This window comes from Gopherus flavomarginatus, chromosome 10 (genome assembly GCF_025201925.1).
Source record: "Gopherus flavomarginatus isolate rGopFla2 chromosome 10, rGopFla2.mat.asm, whole genome shotgun sequence".
Taxonomy (NCBI): domain Eukaryota; kingdom Metazoa; phylum Chordata; order Testudines; family Testudinidae; genus Gopherus; species Gopherus flavomarginatus.
Genome location: NC_066626.1, coordinates 23,782,975 through 23,810,887, shown reverse-complemented (window position 1 = coordinate 23,810,887; position 27,913 = coordinate 23,782,975). Strand labels below are relative to the sequence as shown.

Genomic DNA, 27,913 nt, shown 5'->3' with positions numbered 1-27,913 from the left:
TTCATTAGTGCTAATGAATTTCAAATAATCAAATTTAATCCTTAATCATTACACAAAATAGCCAATTATGTCGGTATTAATTCCATCCTGTATGGAGAGTACAATCTGATCCTAGGAATATTTTAATTGAGCAATTAACATGCTCTGTGCATTATATTGCAATTAAATGTAAATTGGCTAAAGTTGCTTCCTGTAAAATCATGGTTTACCAGAATCGAAATAAATGTCTCAGCCTAGAACTCTGGAAGGAACATACATGCTGAAAAAAGATGTATTTTCTGTCCCTATACTGGGTTTATATTCTGATTTCTGTTACGATTGGCATACATCCATTCAGTTCAATGCCCAAATAGCATGCACAGATAACCAAGAACAGAACTTGGTCCAACACATTTAAATAGTTTCATACAGATACAGAATAATGGCTGCCTTCTGAGCCAAACATAGGCAGTGCATTTGACTAAAGCACCGTTGATTGTTTACATGGAAACAAAGGAATGCATATTTAATCCGTTTATTAAAAGGGGAATGCAGGCAAAAGCAAAACATTATGCCAGCTGCTAGTAAGAAAGGAGGCTGAGATAGTTTTTGCTAGAAATTGTGTTGAAGTGTTGAAAGTGCCGCTTAGCAATATTACTGCCATCCAGTCAAAGGGAAAGCACAGGAAAATCAAATTCACTTCAGACGGCTTTTGCTCTGCATAATATTAAGAGAAGTGGATGGTGATGGTTCTTCACTGTTAGCATTTCAGAAAGAGGCAGGGGAGGCAGGAATTGGAAAATTGCCACTTCTAGGATATTCAGACCAAGCCATTCTTCTAGATTAACCAGGTCTTAGAATTGCTTGAAGAAGAGAGAGGCTCAGGAGAGCTGGGCTCATTTTCTGTCTCTGAAAAGACTTCCTGTGTGATTGTAGGTAAGTCTTTTAATCTCTGTACTTCAGTTCCCTTTTTGTAAATATAAGAATAATATTTTGCCTGTCTTCTCTCTTTAGACTATAGGCTCCTTCGGGAAGTGTCTGTTTCTTGAGCTGTCTGTACAGCTCATAGTACAGTGGAGCCCTGTTCTTGGTTGGGGTCTTTAGAGGCTACTGTAATATAAGTAAATAGTAACTAAAAAAATTCCTCTTCCCCCTCATAGAGGAGAGAAGTTCTGAAAACACCTGCAATGGTTACAGGCCAAGTGGTGCCACAGACCCCCAGTTGCAGTCCCTCTGGAGTACACCTTTCTGGTGACAGATTTCGCTACCTTCCTCTCCCAGCAGAACCCTGGGGTTCTACCACTTAGACTGGCTCTCTGGTCACAGCCCCCATTTACCTTTGCCTGAATAACAACAAACACTGTCAGAAAGATAGAATTTGGTCAGAGGGAAGTAGGGAGGTCTCTTGCTTCAGTCTTTCAGGAGAGGTTTGAAAGGCTTTTTCCATCATCCACTGGATGATTTTTAGTTGATGTGGAATCATTCCTCCAAACTGTGTCTAAAACCTGAGAGTCCTGGGTATTCTGCTCAGTGCGCAGTAAGGATATGGTTAATTTAGATGAATTCCAGGAAACACAAAAGATGTTCTACAAAACTCCTTTGAAAAAAAGTTGGAGATGTCTGTTTCACGAGGCATATTACTAGGGTAACTTACTTCCCTGATACCTGAGAGTTGAAATAATACTTATTGGGGTCCCTTGTTCATAGTTTCAGAAGTGCAGGTGGTTGTTCGTCAAGTCTATCATGCAGTATGATCAACAAATAATATTTTTAGCTATATAGTTACATGCTTTTAAACTTTTAACAGGCTTTTTCCCAAAAGCCTGGAAGAATAGTGCGTCTTGAGATGCTGCTTACATAGACAATAAGATGAAAAGGTTACTGTTAGCACTGAAATGTGGTTGATTAAAGTACAATGTAGGCCAGTTTTCTGCTTGCAATAAGACCCAGGCAATTTCTTTTCCAGATGGAATTACACAAGTCTTAGGCCATGATCCAATTCCTATTGAAATCATTGGGAATCTTCAACGATGCTTTCAATGAGTGTTGGATCAGGTCCTCAATGAGCAATTTTTGGCCTGCTATAATCCCTGCTGCTTTAGCCTCTCTCTTCTGCCACAGATCAAATACAAAAATACTTTGGCTTCTAGCTGTAATTTAACATATGGTAAAATGAGTTCAGCACTTAGTTATGGTTCCCCCCCGCATCTTCCCTACTAGTGACAATTCCAAAAGCAGATTTAGAAAATGGAGGAGGAAATAGGAAAATCTAAGCAAGCAGTAGAGAAGTGAAAGTAGAGAGCTCCTGACATAAGAGGGGATTCTCCAGAGAGAAAAATCTCTTAGCATTACCAGTGTAAACTTGTAGAATAAAGTAAGAGACATGGATTTCATGTCCAAAAGATGAAGGATCAGATGCTCAGCTAATGTACGTCAGAATTATTCAATTTGATCAACAGAGCTATGCCAGTTTACACTAGCTAAGGATCTGGGCCAAAATGTTTTGAAAAATTTGTAGAAAGCCTCAGATCCTGCCTGACAAGGTTGGTCCTCTTATTAGACATGGATTAATTTTGCCCTTAGAATTGATTACCTATATGTATATGTCCATTCTGCTGCTCCCGTGAAATGCATGAAAGTAAAATCATGTCACTTTGTCCACAAGAGGGTGGACAGATACTAGCTTCCCCCAAAAATTGATACAAAAGAAGGAGATCCAAAAGTTTGTTACCTTGTTTAACAGCTGCAAGTGGTGTTAAACACGGCTTGACTTTTAGAGGTTTTGAAATATTCCATCAAATTACAACCAAAAATTGCCTTATTCTGGGATCAAGCAGTATTAACCCCACAGAGTGAAAGACTTTATAGAGGAATTTATATAGTCTTCCAAGGACATGGCTCAGAAATTCCTTCAGAAATCTGTGCTGGCTGATAGTCTCTTGCTGTACACTGACTCTTGCTCAGCTAGTTTGTACAGGACAGGAGAACACTGTATGCTCTCTGCTGCCATAGTAAACTAATAATAGGCCAATGATGGTACCACAGGGAATGAAACAGCTTTAGGAGTTGGGAGGATCAGGATGGAGAAGACAAATCAAAACTGGTTGGCTAGAATTTAGTGCAGCAGTGAATACAGGCGTGCAGGCTAAGTTTAGACAATTCCTCTTGCTCCTCATTGCATCAGCTGTAATCACAATCTTGAGTTATGTATACTGGATCTCAAGCGACTATAGACATTTTTATTTAAAGGACACTTTACTGTTTTGCTAGTTAAGTCCCAAATGATGATGCTTTTTGCTTTTTTCTGCTGTGTTTGAGGCAACAGCAAGATGTTTTCGAGGTATCTGTGCTGGGTTGCCAGTCAAGCAAAACACTATAGGTAAGGATATGATTATGACCCCCTAAATGAGCTCCGTGACATTTTCTGCCCCCAGGCTGGAGCTCGCAGCCAGCCCCCCACCCTGCAGCTCCCAGCCCGTGCACTGGTGGGGGCACCCTGCAGCTGTCCAGCTGGGGGTGGCAGGGATCCCCTGCAGGTGCCCAACTGTGGTGGGCGGCAGGGGGACTTGCCCCCACCCCACAGCTGCCCAGCCCTGCAGGAAGGAGGACCCCAGAGCTCCCACTGACTGCAGTGGTAGGGGACCCAGGAACCCCAGCAGCAATGGGTGCTGAACCCATCTCCACATTTTGTCAGGGATATTTTTAGTGAAAGTCAGGGACAGATCACAGGCTTCCATGAATTTTTGTTTATTGTCCATGACTTGTCCATGACTTTTACCAAAAATTATCCGTGATAAAAACAGCCTTAACTATAGGCAATGATCAAAAGTTATTATTTAGCAGTCATCCATTGGTAATATATAGCAGAACTTGAGTCAAGGGCAGATGCCGCCTGGGTTAGGGGCATTCTTCAGGAGTACTAGGCAGCCAGATTTGCAGGTATGTATTTCATGATGGGCATAATTGCCACTATGATTCAATTCTCTCTCTTTTCCAGGATAAGATCTTTTATTACTTGATATTTTGCAAAAACCTAGAAAGTGAAAGCAATCATGGCCTTTCTACCTGACAAAGCTGCAGAAAAATCAGAACTATATGCTGGAAGCTGCCACTAAATAGACAGACCATATTTGCCAACTGACAGCAGCAACTACTGACATGGTTTCATTGTTTCAACTACACAGCAGTGCCTGGAAATAAAAAGGTATCAGACTATTGGGACTATGTACAAGTTGAAAATCTGCTAGACTGTTTTACACGGGTATTGAGTGAGGTGCCCTACATCAGTGATTTGTCTAACATTATACTGAAATGCCATTCAATGCACATACATGTTTAACAAAGCTGTTAACTACCAGGCACCTTCCTTTTTGGTTATATTACATGCTGTGGATTTCCTATCCTACACTGTTGTGTGGTTTGCTGTGCACTACTAAACAGCTGCTGTGTTCCATCAACTCAGGGGTGGATGAAGTTTATTTAAATATGTGTGTGTGTCTGCATATATATATACATAAATCCCTAAGAGTGTAAGTTGTTAGGGATTTTACATGTAGGTCTCACTTATTCAAAATATTTCTCTCTGTAGTGTAATGAGCCATTTAAAATCCAATGGCATGATTTTCAGTGGTGTTAAGTATCCTCAGCACCCGTTGATTTTGATAGAAACTGTATAGCTCAGCATCTCTGAAAACCAAGTTCATGTATGTGGCTCTGTTTCTGAAATGTTGACCATGCATTGAGAAGGTTGCATTGGCCTCCTGTAACTATAACATCAATACAATTCTTCATTTAATGTCATTTTCTGTTAGCCTCTACTTCCACTCAGGGTAACGGTCCCTCCCAAGGTTACTTGTCATAGCAATAAAGTAGTTCTTGGGGCTGCTCCTCATTTCCAGGACCGGCGCTAGGGGTTTGAGCGCCCTAGGCAGACAGCAATTTCGCTGCCCCGCGTGCTGGTCCCGCGGCTCCGGTGGGGCTGCCGCAGTCGTGCCTGCGGAGGGTGCAGTGCTCCGCGGCTCTGGTGGAGCTGCCGCAGTCGTGCCTGCGGGCGGTCCACCGGAGCCGTGTGAGCAGCGGACCATCCACAGGCACGACTGCAGCAGCTCCACCGGAGTCGCGAACCAGCGGACCCTCCACAGGCACCACTGCGGCAGCTCCACCGGAGCTGCCTGCCGCCCCCTCCGGCAAAACGGCGCCCACCAATTATTCTGGCGCCCTAAGCGATTGCCTAGGCTGCCTAAATGGTAGCGCCGGCCCTGCTCATTACCCTCGCAAAACTGAAGCCAGCTTTCATATTAACCAAGAGAATTCTTTGTTCTTATCCCCTAACCCTTCTCTCCAGACAAAATGCTCATGTTATTCCTTCCATGTGGTCTGGACCTTAAAGTCTTGCATTGATGGAACAAAAGAAGGTGATCTAAGTTCATATCTTCGAAGTGTTAAAATGACTTTTTAAAGTACCATGATCCACTCTAGTAAGATAAATCTGGTTTACCAAGGTGGAAGGGATTCATTATGCAGTTGCTGTGAAGGCTCACTCAGCTAGGATGATTTCCTCTTCTTGGGAAGAAAGGAAAGCAACATCTGTCATGGAAATATGCAAAGCAGCTTTATGGAAATCCATTTGTTATTTTACCAACCAATGCAGACTTGGTACAGCAACTTCTTCAGATGTAGTCTTTGGCCACAGGATGTTTGGTGCTGTAGTTCAATAATTCTTTCTGGCCTACCCTTAATTTTCTTTTCTTACAAAGCCACTGCTGCTTAGGGCCCATCTGGAGCTGAATGTAATAAAATCAGCATCAAGATACAAGTTAGCAGGAGAAAAGTACTATTCAGATGACAAATCATTAAAGAGAGTATTTCCTGACAATTTCTCTGCTATGAATCTCTGTTTACACGTTTCACTCAAAGGGCAAATAGTTACCCATAGCTCTATATTTAATTTTTCTGTCTTGGCTCACTCTTTTTAGTTTGCTAGTAATTTTGCAAAGTGCTCCAAGTAACTCTTTGCAAGACTGAGAACAACAGATCCTAGAGATTTCTGAGACAAAAGCATGTTCCTTTTAGCTGTAAATAAGAATGTAGTCAATGGTGTGTTTGTGTGACTCCTGTTTGGATTTCCAAATATATTTTAGGATGAGCACTGTGTGAGGGATGCTCCCAATTTGATCCACCCTCTCAAGTTCACAGTGATGCCTTTTGTTGTTTCTGTGATGTGTGATCCTTATTCATATGCAATTTAACCACCATCTTCAATCCAGTTATTTGCATGAGTCCAAGGAAACTCTTACCTTGCACCTCGCCATATTTCACTGGTTGAATTCTGATGGGATTGCTGTCCCAGGGATCTGTGAACTCAACATTTAACTCTTAAACAACCTTTCTGGGTGGTACCCCTTTCCTCAGTAATGCAAACAACGTGTCTCCAAGGTCAAACACTATGAATGCTTATCGAACAGTACGGGGGGTGATGAGAGAGCTCAGCACATTGTGAGACTGGGCCCAAAGCCATGTACTGAGCAAGTTGATTGTGTTTGGTAATGAAGAAACTGCCTCAAGGAAAAATATTTAACTAACAGCCACCAATTCAATGTAAACGTATGGAGTTTTACAGTGAATAATTCATGCACAGGACTAAAGCTAGGACAGTTATTGCATTTTATGACAAATACAAAGGGCATGCAACCAAATTCATCCCTGATATAACTCCACCGGCTTCAGAGGATTTACATCTGAGCTGAATTTGACCTGCAACGTTTAAAAGAAATGTGGGGAAAGGAAGCAAGAGCTTTTTTGATCCATAAAGTCATTTATTCTAAAATCAATACCTATATTGCATTTAGTCCCTTGACAATGAGAGTTGGGGATTTTTTGAAATTCAATCTCATCAGATACAGCATTTGCTGTAGTTGGAATAATGTTAAATATGTTGCAGCTTAGTACTATGAAATCCTTGTTGCTAGTGCAAAAAATAATTGTTTTTACTGATTATCCCTGCACCAAAGTGTTCACCGGTACACAGCCTCATCATTCCTATCTTGGGGCTAGATCTTGCACTAGCATATGGGGTACTGACCTCTATGGTCAGGGTGGATTTTGGTCCAGAGACGTTAATGGGAGTTGGGTGGCTCTATAGCATGCAACTCTTAAAATACAGAAGTTGTTGTTTATGAGGGTTAAAATATTTGGGCCCATTCTTGGTCCAATTAAAATAATGACAAGTTTTGCCAGTCACTTCAGCAGAAGCAGGTTAAATCCTATTGTCTCTGGTAGTTAACAAGATTAACAAGTTATTTAAAATTATCATCTGGTAATACCTAGTATAAGGGGTGCTAGGTGCTACTAATTATTGCAGATTAAAATGGGGGGATATAAAATTTGTGTCTTGCAAGTTGTTCTTTAAAATTATTGATATAATGGTAAACTGCTTGGGTTTAATGAAGTAAACAAATGTTGGCATTGACGGCAGCTAGAATTAGATGTATTTCATTATAAGGAAGGCCATTCAATTATAATAATTGCAAAATACTTTCCTAATAGAATTGGAAACCAGTTCTACATCCAAAGTTCCAGTGATGCCAATGGGGATTCTTCGATGTGCATAGAATTAGGCCTGCGATGAGTAACAATTTTTTAAGAGGACTTGGGACAAATATAGTGGCAAAAGAATACGTTTTCTGACATGGACTATGCACTATATTTGAATTTCTGCAGTATAACTTGATAAAACTTTGTAAAATCTGCAGTGGAAGGAAAGGTAGTTCTGAGAATACATGTAATCAGAAGGAACTGCTGGGAGCTGTGAAACTGATGTGAAAGCATGTCAAGTGTGTAGAAGAGAATCCCTAATGACAAAATAGTTTTACTTTCCTAAAACTCAGTGACATTTGCCAGTCTGTTTCTTGGTACTGTATATGGAATGGTTTCCCAGCTGAAGATACTGGTAGTCTGGTATTGATGGTAGTTCGTTTTTGAATTTATGGATCTATTCTTGTCTTGATACAATTCCCTAACTCTTGTTAATGGAATGTGCATCAAGGAAGGCAGACGAGATCTCTCACTGCGCTTTTGATGGTGAACGCAAGTTTTGGTTGAACGGTAGAAAAAAGTGTGTGTTAATCGCATGGAGTACCACAGATGATCTAGGGCTCTATCCTCAGCTACCTTGTATATATGACACATGGAAATAAGGAAACAGGAAATAAGTCCCATTTTCTAAAATGGATTTAGACACTTAGGCACCTAAGTCCCATTGACTTTCCAGGAGAGTTACGCTCTAAATGCCCTATGTTGTTTTTGAAATGGGGATTAGGCCCCAAAGTCACTGAGGCAAAATTAAAAAATGTATTTAGGCACCTAGACATGCAGATAGGCACCTAGTGGGATTTTCAAAAGAACCTAGGTGCCTTATTCCCATTGACTGCATTTTCAGGTAGCTAAACATCTTTAAAAATCTGACCTTTAGGTGCTTTTGAAAATGTTTCCCTTAGGCTCATAGACTAGAGAGTCAATCTGTATTTTAATACAATACTGGGTTTCAATGATTTATAACCCATTCCTGTTGTTTGGGGTGAGCTTTCTGCCCAACTTCAACATGGTTGCCATCTGACTTAACTCCTGGCAAATGCAGATTTTTTTTTAAATGCTATTTTGTTTTTACAGTATCTATTGCTATCAGTTTCAAAGTATGGCAGCCTCAGGGGACAGATGCATTCTGTGCCAGGGCAGTTAGAGGAATACAATGGAAAACATTGTTTACACATGAGGTTCCCATTGCATTGGTTGAATTTTCACAACACAGAAATCTGAACTTTAAAGTTGACAGCACTGCATTTAGTGTGCTTGTAATTTATTTGGAGACCTCATTGATTTTATTTTGGCCGTTACTGTCTATCATGCTCCTGTTGTTAGGGAAATCGGCCAAAGCAATCCAAAACACAGTTGACAAGAAGTAGATCTAGAGAGTTAAATGCCTTACTATCTAAGAATTCACTTCTTATAGAAACAATTCATCTGAATGGAGATATAGGAAATATCCCTTGGCTGAGAGATACAGGAACTTTATTCATTATTTTTATGATTAATATCAGCAAACTTGCACATGTAGAAACTGGTGTTCAGACCTTTCCTTTTCAAAGGTAAAGTAAAAAACTTGAAAAGCAGTATGGATTTTTATTGTATGAAGTGTTGGCATTGAAGAAACTTGTGGATCAACAAAGTTATTCTGCTAGAGAGCAAAATAAGTTGGATTTGAATGATTTGTGAAAGTTACAGACAGAGTAAGTGTGTCTTCAATGCATGGAAGAAGTGATGAGAAAAGCTGGCTGTTTTACAGTTGCCCATCTACTGAACTGATCTACAGTGACGCCCGTCATGGTAGACACCACTCAAGACAAAATGGGCATACATTGCATTGCTTCAGTCCAATAGCTGCAGGTCCAAATCTTGTGACACTTTGGGATATGAAGATTTAGATGGGAAGTGAGATGCTTTTGGTGCAACCAATAGGGAGGAATGTCCCCCAACTTCTATTAACCTGAAGAAATCCTAGCTCAACTGTGCAGTCTCTTTTCTGCTCCTGACTCCCAACTTTCTATAGGCAGTTACATCATTATGAGAAGCTAGGAATACAGAAGGTCAGATTGACAGAGACCCTGGGCTTTTTCACCTTCCTCTGCAGCATGGAGTCTGGGTCAGTTGCTGGTTTGAATTAGAGTAAATAGTGGATTCTCTATAACTTGAAGTCTTTAAATCATGAATTGAGGACGTCAGTAACTCAGCTAGAGGTTATGAGCCGATTACAGGAGTGGGTCGGTGAGGTTCTGTGGCCTGCAATGTGGAGGTCAGATAAGACAATCATGATGGTCTCTTCTGGCCTTAAAATCTGAGTAGGCATCTGAGTGTTTTAGTAAATGTCTGGAGGTTAACGGAGGAAAATGTGAGCTTGAACTTGTCCTCAAACAATTTGATGCCAAGAGACAGGGAACCAGACAATGGGAGCTGTGGGGACGGTGCTGGGGGTGGTGGCAGTGCACGGGAGCTGCCTCCCTCTATCCCCTCACCAAGGGCTGCAGAGACGCTGGCCGCTTCAGGGAGCGGCATGGGGCCACTTCATGCAGGCAGCCTACCTGAGCCCTGCTGCACCGGGGCCCCCCTTAGCCCGGGGCCCTAGGCTGCAGCCCCTAAAGCCCCTGTGTTATTCTGGCCCTGCCCAGGGCCACCCGGGGGGGGGCAAGTGGGGCAATTTGCCCCAGGCCCCGCAGGGGCCCCCACAAGAGTTTTTGGGGCCCCTGGAGCAGGTTCCTTCACTCATTCCGGGGGCACCGGAAAACTCTCGCGGGGCCCAGGCCCCTGGAGCTTCTTCTGCTCCCGGTCTTCGCTGGCGGGGGGTCATTCCGCTCTGGGGTGGAAGGACCCCCCGCCGCTGAATTACCGCCAAAGCGGGACCCGCCAAAGTGCAGCCGGGTGTTCGGCGGTAATTCGGTGGCGGGGGGGCCTTCCGTTCCGGGACCCACCACCAAAGTGCCCTGAAGACCCACAGCGGGAGTCCCCCGCTGCCGAATTACCACCGAACACCCAGCTGCACTTCGGCGGTGGGTCCTGCTTCGGTGGTAATTTGGCGGCAGGGGCCCGCCGCAGGTCTTTGGGGCACTTTGGCGGCGGGTCCCAGAGTGTAAAGACCCCCCCCCGCTGCCGAATTACCGCCAAAGCAGGGGCCCCCCACCGCAGAAGACCCCAGGCACCCTGAGTCCTCTGGGTGGCCCTGGCCCTGCCAAGAGACAGGAAGGACATCCAGCAATGGTTGGAGAGAGACAAAGTAGTACAGAAGAAAGGGCATGAAAAACAGCATTCTAGAAATAATATTCTCCATGACAAGGATAATGACTTATCATAAACCAACAACTCTTATGATGGTAAATATCGTAACAAGAGACTGAAAACAAATTGTTTGCATTTATTACAGGAATATGTCAGGTGAATATAAGCTTTTATACTGGAATTCAGTGGATTCTAGGAGTACCATGTGTTAATAACATTGGGTTTAAGTGGCTGGCAACACCAAGCTTGGCACTACATTATTGATGGAGTTCTGTCAGACAGCTGAGGAGCTAGAGTAGTTTAATAGAACAATGATAAAACAAACAGGGAGCTATTATTCAGTATCATGAAGACCACAGTCACAAGGGTTGTTTGTACAGAAGGAACTACTAGTTTATAGGGAAATGTTACAATGTTGTGCTGGAAAGAAGGGAGCCCATGAGTATATAAGCCGTCTGTGAAAAAAGGATGGGATGTGTGGGTCACATTGTGAGAGTCTCTTTTACAAGACGTTCAGGGCCAGTCCTGGACTGGGAGCCAGAAGGCTGGAGGGCAGAGACGTGGCCATCACGGAACTTGGAAAAGGATTAAAAAAAGATACAAAACTGATGGATACCAAAAGAAGCAGCTTTCCTAGCCAGTAATTAAATAAGGATATTTGGCTTCAGGAGAGAAGTATGTATGTACGAATAAATAAATAAATCTATAGCTGGAAACGGGATGGCTGCTAATTTTGAATCTGGCAGCAATGTGTGACAACTGCTCAGAGAAGCCAGACTTTAATTTTTTTGTTTATCCTGAGTTTTTAATAGGTTTGTCATATTTGTATTTCACTTGTACATCTGTCTTTTAACTTTCTCGTGTGATTTGTATATTATTTTTAAAAGACATCTGGAGACACTTATTTTTAAGCAGGAAAATTCCTATATGCATTTGTAGCTGCAGCACATTTCTCCTAGTTCTGTAGTGAAACACAATTAAATAATTTGGGGGGCAGGCTTCTTAAACCCTCCCCCTCATGTTCCTGGGGCCAGTCACACACACACACACACACACGATATTGGGGAGCTTTCTGGTAGGATTCAAGACATCTTGTCACCAAATGCTGAGTAAGGACTGGGGAGCAAAATCCTGGCCTCACTGAAGAAGTCCATGGCAAAGCCATTAGTCTTCTCATTCTGGATCAGCAAGTAGTAGCAATTCTAGCAGGGGAGGAGAAGTTGATCAAAGTATGTCATTGACCCATACTGATGCGTCCAGTACTCTGGATCTAGCCTCTAGTCTCCAGCAGGGATATTGTTGCTGGATGGGACCTGGTAGATCCTTTGATTCATGGTATACCTCTGAATCTTTCAGGTTCACAGTTAAGAGGTCTGCTAGCTAGTATTAGTTTTAGCCTCAGTTCTGTTAGCCTCAGCGCTGCACACCATGAGGAAGAGGGGAAGATGAAGAGCTGTGTTACCTTGCTTACAAGAACATCCTTTCATGAACCACTGTTTGTACTGTACCTTGTGAATGAGAGGTTTCACTGCTGCCTTTGAAAGGTGCGGAGATCACTGTTAATTAAGTTTTCCTGCCAAATCATTTTACTTGGATGAATATGCATACAGTAAATAGATGTTGGATAATGTTTTCAAGAGCTCTTAAGTGACCTTCAGTTCAGCTTAGGCTCTTAAGTGCCAAAGTCACTTTAGAAAATGGAGACTTAGGTTTCTCAGTCACTTAATAACTTTTGAAAATGTTATCAGTCACCTCTTTTGCTTCCTTAGCAGAGAACAGTAATTTAGATGGAAGGTGATTGGAGAGGTTTGGAATACATTTATAGAGCTACTAGAATTTTCCTGTTTACTCTGTAATTCTATTTTTTCCCCCAATTTTAGAAAATATCTGTAAAGAAAACCACATCCACCCACCCCCAAATTTTTTTCCTTACTTGAGCAGAGATGGTCTAGTGAAGAAGGAACTGGTGTGGAAATCAGGAGATTTTGGTTCTATTCCCAACTCTTCCAGTGACCTAGGGCAAATCATTTCACTTCTCTGTTTTCTTTCCTACCCTTTGTCTGTCTTGTCCATTTAGAGTGTAAGTCTGCGGGGTGGGGACTGTCTCACTATGTGTATGCACAGTGCCTAGCACATTAGGGCCTTACTCTCCTTTGAGGCCTGTAGAAAGTTACTGTTAATAATAATGAATCTGTAAGGTCTGTCTTTCCTGTCTTACACACTCCTCCTTGGCATGGGAAGCTTTGCTTTCTTTCAGGAATTGTCTGAACAAGTAAAAAAAGTAGAATTTTATTGAGCTGGAGAATTCTAGTGAATTTTTGCATACTAGTTGATTGTCTTTGGGTTTGACATTCTACTAACAAGTTTTCAGCATCTCAGTTAGTGATCAGTAAGATTAATTAGCATGTAAAGAATGTGTTACTAGGTAACATCTTCTATAACGTATTTGGCACCAATATCTAGTGCTTGAAAACCAGACAAGCCAAAGAGATGCTGGGTAATCTCTTTGGAACCTCCATTAAAAGGGCTAGATGATTCTTAAGTGTGCAGATGAGCTAATACAGATTGACCCAGAAATGCAGATATTAGCTCCTGGTAAATCTCCAACTTTCACCCATCTGTCTTATATACTTCACATGGAAGGTGAAATCCTGGCCCTACTGAAGTCAATGGCAAAACTTCCAATTACTTGAGTGGGGGTAGGATTTGACCCAATATTTTAAATTCAGGTATGAGAGACCTGGTGTCATGGTGCACTCTACTCACTGCTGGATGGCACCATCTTCCGGCAGTTCTGTGGATTAGCTCTGCCCAGTTCAGCACCCACTTTTTTCTCCTCCTACTCAGAGTCGCAGTACAGTCACTTCATGACTCAGCCCTCCAGCCAGATCACACTGTGATCTCCCCTTCTGGAGGAGTCTTTCAATGTCTCTGCACACAAGCATCATCAGGCAGTCCTCATACCCGCTGCCCTAACTATGTCACTCATGCAGTGACTCATGAAGTATTCTCATTCACTGCCCCTAGCAATACCACTCTGCAGTGGTTGGTAAGGGAAACCCAGGCCTACCCTCTTCTCTAGGTTTCAGTTCAGGGCCCTGTAGTGAGGAGTTAAAGCCTGCATCCACACCAACCTTACTATTTTCACCCCTAGACTCCTTTCTACTGTGCTGCTTCTCCCTTTCCTTCTCTATTACCCAGGAAGATGGGCTGTAGGCTTCCTCCCTGATAGTGTTGCCAGCCTCCTGTCTTTATACAAGCCCCACTTGTTCCCTCACAGGTGAGCTTCCTCCTAATTAGTAACCTCTACATAGCCTAAATATCCTATTTACATCTTAATTGGCTGATTGGGTGCACCTGGCTTAATTCAGCTCTTGCATGGCTGATGTGGTGATAGGGTGACCAGATAGCAAGTGTAAAAAATTGGGATGGGGTGGGGGGTAATAGGTGCCTATATAAGAATAGGCCCCCAAAATCGGGACATCTGGTCACCTTATGTGGGGACTACATCCCATTACACATGGATTTAGAGTTAGGAAGCATGTCTTTAACCATCGTTCATTGTGCTTAGACATTGGATCTAATCTGTCTAATTAGAACATCTGACATGGGAGGGTAATTTTTGATTTCATGGAATGTAGATCCGGAAAAGCCCATCTTCACATCAATGTAGGATTTAGAGATTTATCAGGTGTCATGTCAATGTTCCCTATCCTGCCTTGTTAAGAGTCCCATTTCATGTCACCTTGAATATTTAAGCTCAAAGCTGTAAATTCCATGCATTTTTCCAAATTCATCCACTGGCAGGTCAGCTCTATTGGCTTCAGTAACTTCAAATTAATTACACTAGAGATGTATTTTGCGCTTTGTTTCAGCCTCAATTTTGAATTACCTGCCTGTGGTCTGTTAAACCATGCTCTAACTTTATTTTAGGTGTATGTGCATGTATGTGTGATAATTCATGTATGTCTGCACATTGAATCACATACCAATGGAGATCAAAATTCAGTTACCTTTTGTTTGAATCTTGACATAATGAAATGCAGTTACAACTACATAAAGCTATCACATAAGTAACTTGTATTTGTTCCAATAATTAATTTTTTAAAAGGTAAGAAATTTAATTGCTGCTGTGAATACATTCTTTGGTTTTAATTAAATAAACATATGTCCACAAATATACTTCTAACTCTCATCCATTTAGTACTGTACTTTAGATTTAGACTGCAGATTTTTTTGCTATTCTTGTTAAACACCCTAGGTATAAAAAAAAGGATAACTTGTTCAAGGCTTCTACCCTGTTATAGGCCTGATTATAGTTACATCTACATTGAAACTGAAACCATATTGTAAACAGGTCAAGAAACAGTCATGTTGATACCAGATACCCTAAGGCAGTGCAACTGGCATGGAGATGGAGCCACATTTCTGAACAGCACAGGAAGAGCTTTGCAAAACTTGTCTACTAGGTGAGTTTTAAAGAAAATGTGTTTAGTAAATTTTGTTAGTCTACTCACTGGCTCTTCTTGTTAAACAGTCTTTACTGGCTCCTAATACTGGCCAGATAACTGAAAAAATACTTAGATAGTTGAACAGCTTTTGTATTTTCCTGCTGGAAAAGCCATAGCTCCCAAACTGACTGTTACCAGCAAATGATTTCTGAAGTACAGTTATACAGAAGGGTTTATTAACAAGAGTTCAAACAATTAACTGAAATTCTCTGTTCCAGAGGCCTGAAACATAGCATAATTTTTGCTGCTTGGATCTAGCTCTCCTGCCAAACTAGGCAGCACTGTGTAATAACTTTGGAGGTGCTGTGCCCGAGCATTGGAAAAGAGGTCTTTTTACGTAAATGTTTGTTATATAGTTTGGGTTGTGGCTTTTAATGTACCTTGTAGAGGTTGAGGGGGACTGCAGAAAAGATCAGTTGTTAAAGATGATGCAGTTTAAAAAAATCAAAGAACAATTGCAAGGAATGTGAAGTACCAGAAGAAAACAGATTTGTACTTTCAGAAAAGAAAACCAGTAAATTACTAAATTAGTAGTCTAGAGCGTAGCTGACCATGCAGAACATGCTGATTACTTTATATTGTTCTTATTTTTCTGCTGGACTCTTTTTGAGTTGTGATATCAGAAGGATATGGTTTAGTCTTTGGAGAATATGAAATAAGGATTAGGGGAGGTAGATAATGCACAGTACTAAGTGTACTATATATATTTCTATTTTTAATTTTTTTAAAGGCTCACAAACTATATATATTTTCCTATCTCAGTGGGCATGGCATTATGCTCCCAATTAGTCAGACATCAAACTGAGTATATACCCTTTAAAAGCTACTTCCCCTGCCAGTAATTTTAATTTACATTTCCTCTTAAGTATTTGACTGTGTGCTCCAAAGCTACCGTGCGCTTTATGAGGGATTCTTTCCCTGAAAAGCATTGTATTGAAAGGGACTGTTTTACTGGCAAACTAGCTCACTAATGAAATACAGAAAGATAAATTAACACATTTAAAAACTTGTCTGATCACGAGCATAGATCTTGAGATGTCAGCAAAAGAAAGAAAAACCAGTAAATATTAGCTTGGAGTAACTGATAAGGGGCTAGTAACAGTACCATGCTTTGACTGGTGAGATGATTTAATAATTAAAGAAGAAGATTATATTGCTGAACTGAATGCCAGGTAAAGAAAATGGATGGATGATGTGCACAGTGTTTCCTCTGTAGTGTTTCAATGGGTGAACTAAGGTAAGATCATGTTTTAGTCTAATTTATATGTGCAAGAAATGTAACTGGCATAGGACATTTACGATACTGCTTAAGGGCCTGATCCTGCAGGCAATCCTTGGGCAGAAAACACATCAAAGTACAATAGGAGTTTTGCTGGAGTAAGGCTTGCAAGATTAGGTCCCTAAGAGAATTGTCTTCATAGCTATAGCCACAGGTCTAAGCAGTAGGGCTGTAGAGCATTCTTGTAATGTATATTTTGCCCTGGTACTTTCATTGTATTTATTACACCTTCCTCTTGCATGATCATTTTAGGTTGTTCATCATACAGAATACAAGGTGAGTAGGAATAGATTGAATGCAGGTTCTGAACTGCTGGTCATCTTTTCGTTCATTGGAGAAATTGATGAAAAATCAGGCCCATCAAACTCTAACCTCTCTCCATCCCAAAGACTTTTCTTTTCTGGATGATGTAAGTAAGGAGAAGTAAAATCCTGGAAGGGAACAGGGATTTCAAGAAGAGGAAGAAACTCAGTCATCCTATTGTGGATAATATCAGCCGCTCAGAGCAGTGAGAAAAATATTTTGCAATTTAGGGAAATGGAAAATTCTGGCATTTAGCAGCAAATCATTTGCCTGTAAGAAAATAGAATTTCTACTTTGAAATTAATGTAATTATACTAATAGAAGCGGGACTGACGTACTATGCCAAATAGTCATCATGAAATTGCATTACCCTACAGATTCCTATCACTCAAATATTAAGTATGCAATATAATGTTGCAAAAGCAATCATTTAATTTCTGCTTACAATGTCTTAACTAGCTTAACTGACTTGCAACCTCTGAATTCAGTTGCCTTGTGCAACCAAAAAGTGCAGTTATGTTGTGTGACAAACAGAAAGTCACTAGAAAAACACAAAGAGCTATGAATTTGATCCAGGGTCCTTTGGCCTCAATCAGCAAGCTTTGACTCAGGATCTTAAAGAAGTAACTGTTTAATTTAGGGCTGGGTGTCATGTTAAATAACCAGATGGTTACTCAGCTTTTCAAATAAAGCAGAAAGCTTTACTGATGTTTGATGTTTTTTTTTTTTTTAAAAAGGAACCGCAGGTCGCACAGTGACTTCTTCACTAGTGAAACTATGTATTCATTTGAAGCAAAAGGGTTTTCAACAGGAAAAGTGCCAGCCGTTTGTTTCAAGGGTAAGATGTTTATTTAACTGGTGTCAGATTTAAAGATGAAATCCTCAAATGCTGTTAGCTAGATGGTTTGCGGGGGATGGGGAAGCACATGAAGAGTGTAACTTTCCCTTCCAAAATCATGAGCTATAGTTGGAAAAGGCTGCTGAGACAAATCCATATGGATTTCAGTAAATGTAAACCAGCCATCTCCTGACAAATTTTTCATCTGCATTTCAAAATCTAACCTTAATCCTGGATAAAAGCTTTATTTAGCAGTAGTCTGACCTAGTTTATACTGCAGATATGTATATATAGAAAATAATGTAGCATTTACCAGCTATAACAGATTACTGTGAACTCAGTGATAGTTATGGATATAGCTTAAAACAGAAGTGCAAGTAAAGCTTGATACTGTATTTAGTATTCATGTGTTTGATCTTCAGACCAGTTGCTTCTGGAGAATAGTCAGTCAATTGTTCACCGTGTGAAAATCAACTATGTTTCATTGAAGTCAATGGATCTACACTGACTTATACCAGCTGAGGTTCTGGCCCCAAATGTTCCAGTTTTTTTTCTCTAATACTAGTAGCAAAAATTGCAATACATTTATCAGAGGGAAAGGCAACTCATGCTAAAACTTCATCCAGCCCCTTCTGCAAAACTAACCCTGAAACATTTGTGAGACAGGGAGGGGATGACTGCGTAATTGCAGGTCTAAATTCTCCACAGGGCTTCCTTAGAGTTAGGCCCTGAAATGTGTATTCAGGCACCTACATAAAAGTGAACTTATTTCCAAAGATTCTGAGTACCTGAAGCTCCCTCTGACTTGAATGGGATTCTGGGTACTCAGCATTTCTAGATCTAAGGCCATTTTATTGAGGTGCCTAAATATGGATTTAGGAGCCTAGCTTCAGGAACACACATTTGCAGATTTTGCCCAGAGTATTTAGTCTGCATCAGAGAAGCAGCAGCAATGGTTAACCATCAAGGAAATGAGAGACCAGAGCTTCAGGTTCTGTAATTCGGTGTAGCTCCATTGATTTCAGAGCAGCTACCATGATTATACCAGTTGAGGATCTGTCTCAAGATATTTTTGCTAGGACTTGAAGCTGAAAGGAAGGAGTTCACACAAATAAAGAAAATATGCAGGGCTTAGTCCTGGCAAACAGGATGGATTGTTTAAAATATATATGGTCATTAAGGATCATGTCCCCTTGCCGTCAGACCATGCTCATTTGCAGCATATATGTGTAGGTGGATGCAGGAAGGGGTCCCTTTCCCAGCACAGTATGTGCTGTAGGAATCCTATGCTAATGAGGCATGTCTGTGGTACAGGCAAGGGAAAAGGTGTCTCCTTTTGCATCTGTTTTCCCACCACTCTCTAGTGCAGTGGTCCCCAAACTTTTTACCTCGCGCCACCCTTTACCCCGTCTGCACCCAGAGCCAGGGCCGGGAATGGGGCCATGGCTCTGGGAGGGGGGAATGTGGACAGGGGCAAGGAGGCCGAGGCTGAGGCCACAGCTGAGGGCGGGCACAGAGCCATGGGGTGTGGAGCTGGCAGTTCAGGACCCTGGGCGTGGGGCCAGGAGCAGAACCATGGGCACAGGGCTGGCAGTTGGGACCCCAGGTGCGGGGCCAGGAGCGGAGCCTCAGACGCAGGGCGAGGAACTAGGGCTGGGAGCAGAACCCTGGGCGCGGGCCAGCAGCCGGGACCCTGGGCGTGGGGCCGGGAGCAGAGCCCTGGGCACGGGGCAAGCAGCCAGGGCTGGCAGCCGGGGCCAGGTGTCACTCCCTCCCCACGCCACCAGCCATGCCACCCGAAACATTCCTAGGTGCACCCCACACATTGGGAACCTCTGTCCTAGTGTAACCAACCAACACAGAATAGGATTTGACTCATGGTGTATTACAGATCTACCCCTTATAAATTATAGTTGGATGGTAGATTTGTTTTAAGTGTCTATTTGGGCATGTAAGTGACATGAAATGTTGTTGACATCAAGGAAAATCAGTAAAAAGTAAATAGTCTTTGCTAAGTAAAGAGGCTCCAAGTTTTCCCTTGACCAGTAGTGTGTCACCATTACCCTGGAAGTGAAGAGCTGCTGTTAGTGGTGAGGCAATAATAAACTCATCACTTTGGCAAAGCCACAAATCATTTGGTGATTGAGTATTAATGTAAAAACATGAATCACCATGAAGTCTCTTGGTATTCATATGGAAATAATATGCAATTCCTCAGGAAATACTAAGGGTTCTCTTGGTAGTCCCTCAATCCAATGATGACAAATCTGTGCAGATCATCTATTGTTGGTCTCATGGTGTGCCCTCTGATGACTATACAAGCCAATTCTAGAGGTGCACATTTTGCTGCAGATGGTGCATGCGAAGTTCGCGGTCAGTGGGTTGTGTGCTGCTGGTGCTCTGTGACGTCGTTCGTGTGCCTCTTGTAGACACCGGTAGCGGTCTTCCTCAAAGGCAATGCAGGTATTCCTCACTGTCGCATGCCACTGTGTTCTGTCACTGGCGGTGTCCTCAAGGTCCCTAGGTTTGATACTGCTGTACTGCAGATTGGCTTTGATGGTGTCCTTGTAACGTTTCCGTGGATGACCTATATGCCGGATGCCCTGGGAGAGCTCACCATACAGAAGCTGGCGGGGGATTCTGTTGGCATCCATGCGGCTGACATGACCGGTCCAACATAGCTGTGACTTCATGATCATCATTCCGATGCTTGTCATCTGGGCTCTCTCGAGGACCTCAAGATTGGGCACTTTGTCTTGCCAGCAAATCTTCATGATGTTGCAGAGGCAGCGCATGTGGAATGCTTCGAGCTGCTTGATGTGACGCCTATATAGTGTCCATGTTTTGCGCCCATACAAAAGAGATGAAAGAACAAGAGCTCTGTATACAAGCAGTTTTGTTGACATCTGGATGTTGTGGTGGTTTAAAACTTTGACACGCAGACAGCCAAGTGCCTGGCTTGCTTTGGATATTCGTGCGTTGATCTCATTATCCAGTGATCCATCACTGGATATGACACTACCCAGGTATTTAAAGTTCTCCACTACTTTAAGCTGAGTGCCGTCAATGGAGATACTCGGGACAGAAGCATTTGATCCAGGTGCAGGTTGATGGAGAACTTCTGTCTTTCTGAGGCTGATAGTTAGTCCGAAAAGTTGCGAGGCCTCAGCAAACTTGTTGACAATGTGCTGAAGATCATTTTCAGTGTGAGCCATGAGGGCACAGTCACCAGCAAAGAGTGCCTCAGGAAGGAGTTTCTGCGCTGTCTTAGTCTTTGCATTCAGGCGACGGAGGTCAAAAAGTGAACCATTGTGCTGGTATTTCAAATATATACCTTGATCCAGATCTTTCATTGCATGGTTGAGGACACATGCAAAGAACAGGTTAAATAAGGTTCTAAACTGCTATAAATTGCAGTTTGAGAAACTCATTTGGGTATCTGAAATCAGAGGAAGAAAATAATTCAAGAAACATTGAGCAATGAGTAGTTAGCTCTGTACCCAAAGAAAAAGAGTTCTCCTTATCTCTCAGTCAAAGTAAGTTTTCGCTGCATAAGCAGTGCTGAATCCCTTAGAGACAGATTCTGCCACCCTTACTCATGATGGATAGTCTTTTATTCTGGAAGCAACCCCACTGATTTCACTCAATGAGCATGGCACTACACAGTGGGAGTAAGGGTGACAGAACTGGGCCATGAGAGACCATCTGTCCTATGACTTCTTCCAAGGCTGATGACCATCTTGCAATTTTTAAATGGAAAAATTGAAAACCGTTTCTAAAGACCCATTACTCCAATCCACAACTACCCGTTAACCATTAATTTTTATTCAGCTAACTTTTTAAAAATCTCCTGATCTAGTCATGTTGATAGAATGATAAATGGCACATGCTGTTTTTCATGCTATATTGAAGCAGCAACATGAATGAAACATTCAGAAACTGCAATTCAATAGAAGGCTTTTTTGAAGGGGAGGAGGCAGATTTACCTGCCACGCCTTCTTGTAACAATTGCATTAGGAATTTACAGTTTACTGCCCTGTAAGATCGGCAAAAAGTCACTTCCATCTGAGGTACATTTAGCCCACCTCGCTGTGCCTCAGCCAGAGAGAGGCAACATTTTGGCTCAGCTAGCTGAGTGGTCATCTCGGGAATCGACAGGTCCCAGTTTGAGTTTGTGCTGCATTAGCATGCAGGACATACACACAGTAAATTCAGCCACTGGATGAGGGCTTCTGCCAGATGGTCATAAATGCATTAGGGTAGGATCCACAAGGGTACATAAGCACCTAAGCCCCATTTTTAGCCTCTTGCTCAGCTGCTGCCTAACCCTGGAGGCTCCTTAAATTGCTCAATGCCTAAGTTTTTGCAGAGGCCTCTGTTTCTGCCTCTGAGCCTGGGCAGTGCTGCCTCATTTTAGGTGTCCAAGCATCTATCTCCTGTTCAAGCCTCAGAGCAATTCACAAACTGAGGAAGAGAGGCATTTGACTGCCTCAGTCACATGCATGACCTGATCCACTAGGTAAGCTTAGAGACCACCGACTGGATCGGGCCCTTCAAGAGAGTTCACCCCAAACACCTGGTGGAGGAGCCCTCCTTTACAACTTTTAGCCTAGTTGTTAGAGTATTCACCCAGAATGATGACATAGAAAATACACTTATAAAGTTTGTGGATCATACCAAGTGGGAGGGGTTGCAAGTGCTTTGGAGTATAGGATTCAAATTCAAAATGATCTGGATAAACTGAAGAAATGGTCTGAAGTACACAGAATGAATTGCATCAAGGGAGGTTTAGATTGGATATTTGGAAAAACTTAGATAATTCTTAGTCCTGCGTCAGTGCAGGGGCCTGGACTAGGGCCATGTCTACACTACAAAGTTAAGCTGACTTTATGTAAGTTGGCATTGAGCCTCCAATTTAAGCAAGTCGATCTTGTGTGTACACACTACACTCATTGTGTCGGTGGAGTGCATCCTTACTAGCACAATCATTATATTGATGCATGGAGCACTGCACTGTGGTTAGCTATCCCACAGTGCACATAGCCGAGTGGAATTTTCGGGTTGTGCCTGCAATGCCTTATGGGACCTGTGGCAAATTGCCGGTACTTTTATGCTGGGTCTCATGCTTTCTCTTCTTTGGGGAAGGTTCAGGGCACCATTGCTTGCCTCTGAACCGGTATTTTAATTACCCCACTAGTGTCCTTGAGGAGGGGAGTGGAGAGGGAGGGACCTGGGTCCGCCCTCTTCTCCAGGTCCCAACCCAGGGGCCCTGAGGTTTGTGGTGAACCGCTGGAACTAGCGGTTCCTTCCCCTGGGCTACTTCTCTCTCCTGCCCTTCAGCTTGTGAAGGGGCTTCTTGCCCTCCTTCTACACAAGCCAGGTGCCCCTTACCTAGGGTGTTTTTTTGGATTTCTCAGCCCACCGCAGCACTCCTCCAAACTTTCCTTTTGTCTCTCTTCAAAACTGTTCTCTGCTCCAACTCCTTCAAACTGCTCTCTGCTCCAACCAAACCTTCCTGCTCCAACTCCCACACTGTCTGACTGAAGCAGGGGGTTTTATCACATGACTGACTGCTGGTGCTCTAATTGGCTTCAGGTGCTCTACTTAATCTATGGCAAACCTTCCTCCCCTTGCAGGGAATTAAGGCTCCCTGCTAACACTCTCCTGCTGCCCTCTGGCCATGCTGTATCACAGACCAAAACATTGGGTGTTTATGGGAACATGGCATTAGCTCCCATGATGCACTTACCTCCCTCCTGAAATCAACAGCAAACCAATCAAGCCTTTTTCATGCCTTTTTTTCATAAACCTGGGTTACCTGCATGGATGCCATAGCACGATAAGCATGGACCCCACTCAGCTGTACACTGTTGTTGTGAGCATTACAAACACCTCATGCCTTATCCTGCAGTATTTACACAGACAATACAGGAGCCGCTGCATGGAACAATGTGATGCCACGCAAGCACCCCTGCTGGAAGACATAGAGTGGAGCAATTCGCAGTTGCTGGCATCAGTCGCACATCACCTTGAAACAGCTGAGCGCCATTTCTGGGCCCAGGAAACGAGCACTGACTGGTGGGACTGCATCATTATGCAGTTATGGGATGACGAGCAGTGGCTGCAATAACCATCAAAGGTGTGGGAATGAGCCCCTTCTGGTCCTTGTACCCTCCCCTGGTGTTGAGTGCAAGGGATACCGAACTTCCCGCCACCCTGCCCAAGGACGTTTGGAAGGCGGTGATGGCAGCAGGTTCAGCATAGGCTGCAAAGAGACTCTAGCATCCAGCTGCCTTTCTTGAATCTCAACCAGATGCCTCAACATGTCTGATTGCTCCTTCATAATCCACAGCATCCCTTCCTGTGTGGCATGCTCTTGTTCCCTGCATGCTCTCCCGTCCTCCCTGTCCACGTCCATGTGCTCGGACAGTGTAATCCTCCATGCTCTGAGCTCCATCTTGTCACTTTCAGAGGCGTGCATTAACTCATTGAACATGTCCTCCCAAATCTTCTTTATCCACCTTCTAATCTAGGAAAGTCTCTGTCCCAGTGTTGAGGTTGTGTCGATGGACAAGGTTTCAGCTGCAAAGAATGCAAAGCACAAGGGTAGCACTGACAGTGCATATATTGTTTCTGGTGCAAAATTTAAAAAAAAATAAAAATAAAAAAAAAACCCCACAACCCTCAATACACTTTTCTGCAAGCTCCAACCATGGTGAGTAAGGCCACGAGGCATGGGCGAGAGGTCTTGTGCTGCTGCTTTTGTGAAGACATCCTTGGGATCACAGGTTGCAACTTGAGAAAAGCCCTCTTACTCCCAGCAACCTGGATGGTGCTTGAGGACAGGCACCAGTGTAAAGCCCCCCAATAGTTTGTTTTTTACAAAAGCGGCACTGGTTTGTGGGGGAAGGGAGACAAACAGGAAGCTACCCATACCCCCTTTTTTTTTTCAATGCTGCTTGCAATACACACTGATCCCTTCCAATCATAACCAAGGCATGTTTGGGAAAGCATGGTTGTGTGACCCAGATTTCACCAGATGGTGGGTGGATTACTTGTTGAATTGTTTGCGATTTAAGGGCTAGCATTGAAAACTTCCTCCATTTCCCCTAGGTGACCCTAAGCGATATCACTCTTCTGATGGTAACATAGGTGGCAAAGGAGCAGACGCTGCAAGCATCTGGGTACAGATCTGGTCCTTATGCTCAATGATGCCAGCAGAGTTAATACTGGAGTGGCATGGGAAAGTGGCCTATCATGGTGGACAAAACAAGGCAGCTCTTCCCAGAAACCTTCTACAAAGAATTGCAGAGTACCTCCATGAAAGCGTCCTAGAGATCTCCATCAACAGTCTTTTTCTGAGAGCACCTTCTGCGCCGCTGGAGTGGCCACCAATACCCACTACACCTACTTTCCTGGCATCACGCTCCACCACTAACTGGTCCAGTGAAGGGAAGGGCTCCATGGATAAAAACAGTTCTTGGCTGTCAGGGAGAATGGATCCTCCACTCGCCTGCCTCACATTCTCCTCCTCTTCTTCCTTGTCAATGTCCTCCTCATTGCTGCTCAGGGTTGCCCAGGGCTCCTGAGAGGTATCCATAGAGTGATTTGGGGTAGTGGTGGGGTTGCCGCCGAGAATTGCATGCAGCTCCTCATAAAAGTGGTGTGTCTGTGGGGCAGAACCAGAACTGTTTGCTTCCCTTGTCTTCTGATACACTTGCCAAAGCTCCTTTATTTTCATGTGGCACCACTGTGTGTCCCTGGTGTAGTCCTTCTCGCCCATGCGATCTTAGCAAAGATGTTAGCGTTTCTTCTGCTGGATCAGAGCTGTGCCTGCACAGACTCTTCTCCCCATATAGCAATAAGATCCACCACCTCCTGTGTACTCCAAGCTGGAGTGCGTTTGTGGCCTTGAGCCTCCATGACCAGCAGTGCTGGCCAGCTCTCCATGCTGATGAAACAGGAAATGAAAATTCAAAAGTTCCTGGGGCATTAATAGGGGAGTGGTTGTTTCCTGTGTACCTGGCTGATGCGCAATGCAGCTGAAAGTGCTCTCCAGAGCGGTCACAGCAGAGCACTGTGGGACACTTGCTGGAGGCCAGTACATTTGAATTACACAATGCAGTGTCTACACTATCCCCATGTTGACCCGTGGATGTTGAATCAAGCGCTATGCCTCTTGCAGAGGTGAAGTACAGAAGTTGACTTTACAGGTCACTTAGATCGGCGGAAAGGACTTGGTAGTGTAGACACATACATTATTAGATTGACTTAACACGGCTTATGTTGACCTAAGTTTGTAGTGTAGATCAGGCCTAGATGACTTCTCGAGGTCCCTTCCAGTCCTATGTTTCTATGATTTCTATTATGTGAGTTGTTTGGATGTGAGAGATTCGCATAATCATTCAGATGCTGCCATGTACCCAATCTATTACAAGTTACAATTAAGAAAGTCTGTAATTTGAATATTTTTTTAAATGTTCATTTGGTTCCAGGCCATAGGATATCACTACAGGCTTATCTGCATATTCTATCATAATTCATAGTTATCTACTAGGACTGCCTCAAACTAATTAGTACTCTACAAGCTAATCAGCTCACACACTGTCACAAGTGGCATAATGCAAGTAATTTTTCTTTAATTCAACTTCTAAACAGGAAGGTGAAAGATCAGCTTGAACAAAAACAGACATATCCTGAACTCATGAATTGCTAATCTTGATTAATGGGGAATCACTGTGTAAAAAAATGGCTAATTCACTTGCTCGCATCCTGTACATCAAGTGTCGTGGAAAAAATGAGCACACTTACACTTCATAATTAAGGAGTGTCTAGACTGGCTCTCCCCTGAATTTTAAATCTTAAATGAAGTTGTGTACTCTAAAGTCTGGAAGTCCTGAAAGCAATACAGGACAGTGAAAAGGCTTCCAGAAAATAAGAGGCATAAAGAGCCAAAAATAACAGAGAAATCAGAGCAACAGGAATTAAATATTAACTATTCAAGACAAGTACAAACAAATGTTCAAAGCCTAAGAGAGAGACCTGCAATACACATGAGAAACAATGAATTGGCATCCTGTTTGGGTTACCAACATTTAAGGTGGGTAGGGAGCCCTTTGCTACACTGGTTGATCAAATCTTATATATTTGAGAGCAGAATAATCTGGAGGAAAAGCGTGTGCTTTCACTGGTGTAGACTTTATTTCTGACTCAATTCTTTCCCAGGCACAACTGAGGACTGGCATGTTAGGAATACTGAAAAGCCTGTGTGCTGGAGAGTCTATCAGGCTGTTTATCATAATGCTGGACTGTCAGAGCGGAGGACTAGGGACTCTTTTTTTTACTCTTTATGTTTTACAGTATCTAGTACAATGGGTCTCTGATCCCTGATTAGGCCTCTGGCTGCTACTTCAATGTGCATGCAGGGTTTGCCAAGTTGGACCTTTGATTTACTAACAGAAAAAAATGGAGAAATCTAAAGCAAGGTGAAATATCTACATTAGGATTGTGAGGGAGGGAGCCCTTTTGAGAGTCCTACAATACAATGATGGTGCAGGACAGCACCCACTATGGCAATATTTACTCCAACTTTTTCTCATTTTTTTTGCTAATAGGGTGACCTGTCTGTCCCCTTTAGGAGCAGGGGGGCCCAGGGCCAGCCATCCCAGTTCCAAGGCACGGCCCCCCTAAGGATAGGCGATCCAGGGAGGGATCAGCAGACACTTCCAGCTTGTCTCAGCCAGATGACTAAAGATGCTCATCAGGTAAAGAACAGTGCTGCAGTTAGGATCATTTATGAGGACTAGGAAAGGATGTGGGGGCAGGCGGGGTGGGAAGAACTCTCCTGAGAGGGACAGGGGACAGGGTGGGATGGCAGAGCTGTCTGGCTAAGAGGGAATTGGGACTCAAAGCTCTTCAGCAAAGGAGAACTGGGACACAAACGTCTCTTTGCAGAAAAAGATTGCGTATGGGTGGGTCAAAGCAATGGTATGTTAAGAGGCCTGAATAAATTAGGCCCTCAGGAGGGGGAATGTTATTTTTAAACACTCGTGGCTGTGAGTTATTTTATTGGGGAATCTCAACCAGGAGGGAAAGTGAGGCAGGGGGATTGCAGTGCCATGCCACAAGGGGGAGTGTTTCAGGACTGCACCATACAACTTCCCCTTTTTATAACAGTAA

General features: G+C 43.1%; 1 protein-coding gene across 1 annotated transcript; it reads left to right on the top strand.

Moving 5' to 3' along the window:
* Positions 1-859: 859 nt before the first annotated feature.
* Positions 860-25,323, top strand: LOC127030110 (uncharacterized). Its single transcript, XM_050916060.1, has 5 exons — positions 860-911; positions 15,161-15,272; positions 16,846-16,869; positions 17,634-17,734; positions 24,848-25,323. Exons 2-5 carry the CDS (start codon positions 15,175-15,177, stop codon positions 25,321-25,323), a joined length of 699 nt encoding a protein of 232 aa, XP_050772017.1. The 5' UTR covers positions 860-911; positions 15,161-15,174.
* The last annotated feature ends 2,590 nt before the right edge of the window (positions 25,324-27,913 follow it).

What these genes read in the sequence shown, in the direction of transcription:
- LOC127030110 (XM_050916060.1), top strand. Translation starts at nt 15,175, where the DNA reads ATGTTGATACCAGATACCCTAAGGCAGTGCAACTGGCATGGAGATGGA. An exon ending in TTGCAAAACTTGTCTACTAG is followed by an intron (nt 15,273 to 16,845) that starts GTGAGTTTTAAA and finishes TGATCATTTTAG; the next exon opens with GTTGTTCATCATACAGAATA. An exon ending in TTCATCATACAGAATACAAG is followed by an intron (nt 16,870 to 17,633) that starts GTGAGTAGGAAT and finishes TTTTTTAAAAAG; the next exon opens with GAACCGCAGGTCGCACAGTG.